Below are 7,979 nucleotides of genomic sequence, written 5' to 3' on the forward strand. Positions count from 1 at the left end.
TGAGCAGTTTGTGTCTCTCAGGTCAGTTAACAGACACCAATGATCTTTTTAGCTATCTGTAAGGGTGACATTTTTCCCAGTGGCAAGTAATGTAGGAGGCATTCTTCCTATTGATCATTATGTACTGTGACTTGTGAAAATAATAATTATAGCAGGGATTCCCTGAGGAACACTTATATAGAGAATACCTGCAGGTTTTGTCTGTACTATAGAGCTATTAATTCAATCCTGTTTGATTGTACAATCAGATTAGTGGAATATTGCTTTTAGACTAGCTACTGTACGTTACAGTGGTTTGTACAGTTTAATTGACCATATTAAAAACATTCACATTTAATGCTCTTAGAATACATGGTCACATTTTGTATCTTACCATAAATAGAACAAATGTATTTAAATCAGGTTCGTTTATCAGAATAATGAAAAAACATTTTCTGTTCCAAAAATGAGTGACTAGTTTGCAGACAATGTTTAATTATCTACTTTATCACAGCATTCTGTCATTAACATCCACCAATACATACATTTTACACAATAATTTAATAGTATATACATTTGGGTAGAAATCTATCACTATTTTGTATGACTATATACATATACTCCAGCTAATGTAATATGATAGATAGCATTCTCAACAAGAGTTCATGGCTTAACAGTCACAATAAATGCAGGTGGTGCTGGAGATTCTGCACACACTGTGGTGTATTATAGAACCTTCATGCTGAACAAGGATAATGGGAAGCTTCCCTATTCAGAGAAACATAGGTGGAGGCTTCTGAAATGGTAAGCGAGTAACATTCCAGGCTTTGTTTGATTTTGCCTCATGCTGTGCTTTTGATCTCAACATATGACATCCCAATCAAAAAAGAATACGCTCCTTCCCAAAGTTTATTTGAGTGGGACATCATTCTGTTTTTTCGTTGACATCTCCATTGCTTGGTTTCTCATCTATTTGAAAACCTGTGTTTGTTTCTCCATCCATTGGATCAACCATTTTTTCTGTTTTGTTGCTAGTGAAACGTAATGCCAGTCTGTAACCTAAAAGGCAAATGACATCATTAAATAATGAAAATATACTACTAGATTGTAAGCTCTTCGGGGCAGGGTCCTCTCCTCCTGTATCACTGTCTGTATTAGTCTGTCATTTTCAATCCCTATTTAATGTACAGCGCTGTGTAATATGTTGGCGCTATATAAATCCTGTTTATTAATAATAATAATAATAATAATAATAAAATATTGAAAATATCCCTAATACCTCCTGGGACCTGTGACACATGCCAAGCTCTGCCTTTCTGCTGAACAATCAACAATGGGTTCTACTTTCAAGGATAGATTTAGCCGCCCAGTACCCAGGTAATAATGGGCATGACATGAATAGGAAGAGTGTATTTAGCCTTACTCTCTTTCTACTGGGCACAGACCAAATTTGTTATACTGCTACTAGGTTAACTCATTTTTTACATTACAGAATACTTTTTTGTGGAGTATCAATATACAAAAAAAAAAAAACTGAGTGAGTTAATGTCAAGGGTCTTGATGTACTGAGCAAACTTAGTATTACCATAATGTTACAACTGAACAAGTCCAGTTGAATGTGACCCAACAATCACTGGTTTGGGCTTTATCAATTAAACACTTTGAACTATGTTTTATTACTCACCGATTAATAATAAAACTGCAAATACAATCTGAAAAATGCTGTAGATCAGTGGGAAAGTGAACATCAAATTAAGCTGTTCTGGTGTAAATGAAAGCTGAATGATTGTTGTACAAAGCTGAGTATTTTGCATTCCAGTTTCCAGAGAGACTGTCCGACATCTAAACAATTGGGAAACAATAAAACAAATTTATACCTTAACAATTAGGCTAAATTCTAAAAGATAAAATTTTGTCCAAAAATCAATAAGTGTGTGATCCGTTGTTTAGTTTCCTTAGTTTTTTTGTTTTATCTCCTGATCCCTTTTGTGTTGACGACTGACCATCATAGGTGGTGGTAGGTACAGAGAGTGGGGGCAGAGATTGGAATTATAAAAAAATCTAAAAAGTTATTCAAAACATCTGATAATTACTAATATTTCATAATTGTGTTATGAGAACTGCAGTATTATAGGATGTGAAGACCCTTACAAAAACTTCTAATATATTGACCTTTTGGTATTTTAAATATTCCTTTCAAAGAGCTGTGAGTTGATAACTTCCTGTGCTGCACAGGTGAATTGTGGAGATGAGGAGAGTGAGAAGAGATGATGAGTGATTTGCATTTTTCCCAACCCAATGTTCCAATGGGTTTATGGGGCAAGAATGTCCATCTTCATTATCCAAAAAGAAGGAAGCAAACATTCCAAACATAATCATACTCCCTAGTATATATTTGTGATGCTCAATTTACTAAGTTAAAGTGATTGTTTTTTTCTTTACTGCCTGTGGTTTTTAGCAAACAAACCATAAAGAACTGAACATTGAAATTGATTTAACTAACACATGCATTATTGCTTAGCAAATTGAGTTCATGATGTATAATAAAATCTATCATTTTAAACCTTGACTTTCTAACAGGCAAGTCTGTTTATCCTGTATGGCTTGAGCTCTAAACTTCAAGATCTATGGGCATGTAAGGTCAAATCAGATAAAGGTGGACTTACATGCTGATATGTGGCCAGTGTACCATACTACATGACATGTATAGCTGTGTTTAATTTTTATAGTTTCTGTTTAGACGGATGCATACCTGCTCCATGTCTGATTAGATATATAGGCCAAAAAGAATCCAAAAAAATAGCCACAAAGTGGAAATACTGTTCCTAAAATCCACAACTTAGGTGCAATATCCCATGATCCTTTGTAGAGAACTCCACCAATTACGGCAATAAGAACAATAAGAACTCCACCAGTAATAGAACCAATCTACAGTAGAAAAAAATGAACAAGTAAATAACATTTATATAGTACAGAAATGCCTTTTAATCCCCTAGGGTTACTTAAACAAATTTATTACAGATAAAAAAAATGAAATTTCATAAAAATAAAATGGACTGCATAGAGTAATAAAACAATGACGTAGCATTCTGCACCAAAGTGGGCTTCCCTACTGTTTGTGTCTGTTATATTTAGTGTGTTTAGTTGTGTTTTTTTATACCAGAAAGACATCTGCAAGCCTTAAGCAGAGCTACAGACACATTTTGGTGGGTGGGGGCATTTCTATGGTGGTAGTCAAGGGTTCATAATACAAGCGATTTTGTATGCTTAGCACATTACGGGTGAAAAATACCTAAACAGAAAATTAAAATTGTTGTTACTGGAATTCAGCTTCAACACCATGGCTAATAGATGAGCTTGTCAGCAGATTGAGAACATGCCTATTTATATAACAAAATGTAAGCCTTTGCAGACTGGCTTTGGAGATGTGATAGGCTCTTTCAAATGCTGTGAATTATTTTAGTTATGTGGATATGAGGAACACATCTAAGGAGTTTGATTGTTAACAAGCCCTCAGGTTGGGCTTGCACTTTTATTTTTACCAACCTTAAGAATTTTCTTTGCTAATCTTGGCCATTTATAGTTAAAAAAAATTCCAAATCCAACTGGGACAACCAGGGCCACCAATGCAATACCTAAAATATAAATAAAGTTAAAACAAGTAATAAACATTATTCCAAGAAATGAACAGTATTACCTATTACTGAATTTCTTTTTGGATCATATGACAAGATGCCTCCTAAATAGGAGAGGAAGCTAAAAAAGATAAACTATAGATAATCTAGAGAGTAAGCTACTTTATACTTTTACTTAATACTATTTTTGTTTGTCAGAAACAACCATTTATGTTATGCTTTATCACCCATTTAACACACAGCATAGTGAAACACTTTCAAACTAGAAATTGTAGAGTTATTAGATTAGGTCGTATATACACCCATCGGTCACTTTATTAGGTACACCTGTTCCACTGTAAATCACTAATAAGCTAATTACATAGCAGCAACCTAAAGTACTCCACTGTGTAGACATTGCCAAGTGATCTGCTTGTCAAGTTCAAACCAATCATCAGAATGGGGAAGAAAGGTAATTTATAAGACTGTACACAAACCATGGCTCTTTCTGCCAGGCAGGTTGGTTTAAGTATTTTAACTTCTGATCTGCTGGTATTTTTTCCGCACAACCATATCTGGAATTTACAGTGAATAGTCCAAAGAGTGAGTAGCAATTCTCTGGGCTAAAATGCCTTGTAGGTGACGGAGGTTAGTGGAGAATGGCCAGACCATGTATATAAACTGATAGAAAGGCAACAGTAAGTCAAATAACTACTTGTTACAGCTGAGGAATGCAGAGGTGCATCCCTGAATTCACATATCGAACCTTGAAGTAAATGGACTACAGCAGTAGGAGATCAGACTGGATGCCAATCCTGTCAGATATAAATAGTGCCTTTAGTGCTACAATTTGCACAGGTTCGTCAAAACTGGGCAATAGAAAATTGGAAAAGTTTTCCCAAGGTTGATGAGTCTGCTGTGACATTTGGATGGTAGGATCAGAATTCGGCACCAACAGCATAAGAGTATGGGTCCATCCTTCCTATTGAACATCAATAGTTCAAGATGATAATGATACCTCTTGGGTTTTTAGTACCAATTTGAGCATAGTTTAAAGTCACAAATCATCTCAAACTGATTTCTTGAACATGATATTGAGGTCACTGTACTGAAATGTCACCATAGTCACCAGATGTCAATAAAAAAGAGAATCTTTGGAATGTGTTGGAATGGGAGATTCACAGTCTGGCCCTGATTTATGAAAGCTCCCCAAGGCTGGAGAGGATACACTTTCATCAGTGAAGCTGGGTGATAGAGCAGACCTGGAATGGATCTAGTCCAGGATTCAAACATTTGTTAGCAAATAGCAAATGATTTTTAAAAATCCAATCCATGTTTTCTGTATCAGCCAGCTTCAATTCTGAAATTTTATTCACTTGGAGAGCTTTTTTTTGAATGACCAGCTGACAAATCCGTGCAGCTATCATGTGAATATAGACCAAAATGTTTTCAGCTCTATCTGATTACACAGGTATTGATCAGTTAGTATCATACTGTGCTGACAGGTATAAAACACTTTTGTTTCTGGGGTTCAGTTTCATAATTTCCTGTGTCACCATTTTGCCTTCAGTCTGCTCATTGGACAGAGTCAGTGTCGTTATGCTGCATGTTGCATGTTCCTTAGTAGCTATATAAATACTGTATAATAATAATAATAATAGAATTACACAAATACCATCTTGATATCTAAGATGCTCTGGGGTTTATTTATAAAACAGTGAATCCCTGAAACATTTTCTGATGAGAATCAAGTACCTGAAACAGTACCATCAATGCCTACTAGTACAGGTAAAAGTAAGACCTCCCAGGTTTATTCTATGGATTTAAACATAATAAAAATAGATATTAATAGAAGAGGTGGTCCTGTTCTCATTGATAATTGGTTAAACATGACAACATGCATTGAAAAAATAAACATTGCATGCAAACATTTATTTTGCTTCTCCGCTGGAATATGTCTCACAAGTCACAGATTAATATTTTCAGCTTTTAAATGATATTTGGAGCTCCATGCCAAATACAGTAATGACTAACAGCTGTTTTGGTTAACACCAAATTACATGAATAAAGCGTAGCCTTCAATTGTGGTGGGTCACAGCACCATTTGTAGCACTTACCTCAGGTCCATGTCTCCATCTACCCAGTATGCGATTATGTTGGAACCAGTTCCTCCAGGGCAACAGCCCATAATTATAACCACAACAGCTTGGACTGGATGAATGTCAAAAGCCAGGGACAGAATAAAGGCTGTGAGCGGCATTATCCCAAACTGACAAAGAAATCCTACTGCTATGCCCCAGGGACGCCGTATGTGGCCCCAGAATTTCTTAACTTCCACCGTGCAGCCCATGGAAAACATGACCAACGCTAACATGATCGTGATCACAGTGCTTAATACTGTGTTTAAAATTTTGTTGAAATTACTTGGAGGCAAAACACAGGAGGTTGTGTCACAAATGGTTGCATGCTCAGGACAGTCATAATCATTTTGCAGAACCAGTGATCTTAAAAGACCAAAGTTTTCCATTCTGTATATCTGAGTAATACTGTAAATCTAAGAAGCTGCAGTGTTAAAATCAGTCCATCTAGCTCAGCTCTTCGACAGCAAGGCGAGAAACTGTTGCACCTCCTATTTAAAGTGTATTAGATGCAATAAAAAGCAGTAAATACTTAGATTTAGCTTTCAAGTGCTCCTATTCTGTACATAGTGAAGTGCAAGAGTCCCACCATAAAATTCTACAATTACACATATTTTAACTTTTATGACATTGAATTAAGTTTACTGATTTATTTATTTAGCCTGAGCTCATAATTGTGTCATTTGTACGGGTCTCTGACCTGTCTGGCACAGACCAAGATTCAGCTGCTCCTAATGCTCAGTAAAATGCAATATTTGTTTCTGCGTTTATAAAAAGGATCCAAGTTTGTATCCATAAGATAACTCTAGTAACTCGAACAAGAAGATATTCATTGTCAGAGTATGAACTACCTCAACAATTTTTTTTAAATTTTATTTAAAAAACATGTTATCAGTACAATAAATATGGTCTGTAGATGACAAACCTGCAAATTATGGCAAAGGAGGAGAAAGGATCCCTGTCCAATCAAACTTATAGATCGAGGAGTGTAGTGTACAACAGGTAAGGGAATGGATATAAAGAAAGTAAATGTGGCTAATTAGAGACTGTAATGAGAGAAAGGTATATTGGTAGGTGATTTTGAAGAATTAGGTAGAATTATTGACGTTAGAATTAGGTCTAATGGGATGGGCAATGAATTCTATAGAGTGGAGCCATCCCACAGTCATGTTTTTCTTCCTTCAATAAGCCTCTTGTGTTAGCAGTAGCTCTTTTCTTGCATCTGCTGAAGAATTTTTTGTTTTTTTCTGCACACATAGGGCCTGCACAAATAAGACCAATGCTGGTGACGGTAGACTATCAAGGGAGGACCTGGTTGATCCAGCAAATGGAATTCTGCAATGGATATGGTGCAGACTGAAAACATTTGCCAACTAATAGCAAATGCTTTTTAAGACATCCATTTGTGATACTGAATCCAACACATCCAGCTTTTTCCATTAAAGTCTATCTTTAAAAGTCTTGGGGAGCTTTATTAAATCAGACCCATTTCACTGTTGACAACAACACAGCAGAAGGTATAAGGCATTTATGTACTGCCCATAGGACCAGGGAATCTGACAGGTAAACTAGAAATTTAGCCAAAAATTACAAGATTGAAATTTAATACGTGTTAATACGTACAGAGCAATTATCTACTTAATACTTAAGTAAATAATTGCTGGATAAATTCATTTTAGATGCATTCTTATCGGATAATATTGTCTGAATAGTAAAAGATAAATTCAAAGGACATTCACTTGGATTGCTGTTTTTGTTTTAAATGTTTTGTCATTCGTATGGTAGTATGTGTTTATACATATATTTATACAAAAGGGTGTTTAAGTATGCAGAATTTTTTTTTTCTCTCTTAACGTATTGTTAGTAGGTCAATATTCATGCACAGACATATAAGGCCATTAGGTGCCCTTTCCTCACCCCCCCCCCCCTTTTTTTTTTCTTTTCCCTTCATGTTTGTTAGTAGGTTGATTTTCACATGCAGATTAATAAGGCCATTAGATGCCCTTTCCTCACCCCCCCTTTTTTTTCTCTCCCCTCACAATTGTTAGTAGGTCAATATTCTTTTTTTTTCTTTTTTTTAGTCACGATTGTTAGTAGGTTGTTATTCACCTTATTTTAATTTAGTTGTATATATAACCAAATTTATCAAAATTAAAAATTTAAAAAATACAAACAGAGCAAAACTAACATTTTTCTCATTTGTTGGATGGGTTGGACCTCCAATAGCAGCCAACCCAACAATACTTTT

At 35.4% G+C, this 7,979-nt stretch overlaps 1 protein-coding gene across 1 annotated transcript; it reads right to left on the minus strand.

Moving 5' to 3' along the window:
* Window positions 1–472: 472 nt before the first annotated feature.
* On the minus strand, window positions 473–6,175 carry LOC140323949 (ileal sodium/bile acid cotransporter-like). Its single transcript, XM_072401445.1, has 6 exons — window positions 5,711–6,175; window positions 3,677–3,735; window positions 3,526–3,614; window positions 2,732–2,907; window positions 1,664–1,821; window positions 473–1,038 (listed from the first exon to the last, which is right to left on the minus strand). The coding sequence occupies exons 1-6, from the start codon at window positions 6,118–6,120 to the stop codon at window positions 905–907; spliced, it is 1,026 nt and encodes a 341-aa protein (XP_072257546.1). The 5' UTR covers window positions 6,121–6,175; the 3' UTR covers window positions 473–904.
* Window positions 6,176–7,979: the final 1,804 nt, after the last annotated feature.

This window comes from Pyxicephalus adspersus, chromosome 1 (assembly GCF_032062135.1).
Source record: "Pyxicephalus adspersus chromosome 1, UCB_Pads_2.0, whole genome shotgun sequence".
NCBI classification, from domain to species: domain Eukaryota; kingdom Metazoa; phylum Chordata; class Amphibia; order Anura; family Pyxicephalidae; genus Pyxicephalus; species Pyxicephalus adspersus.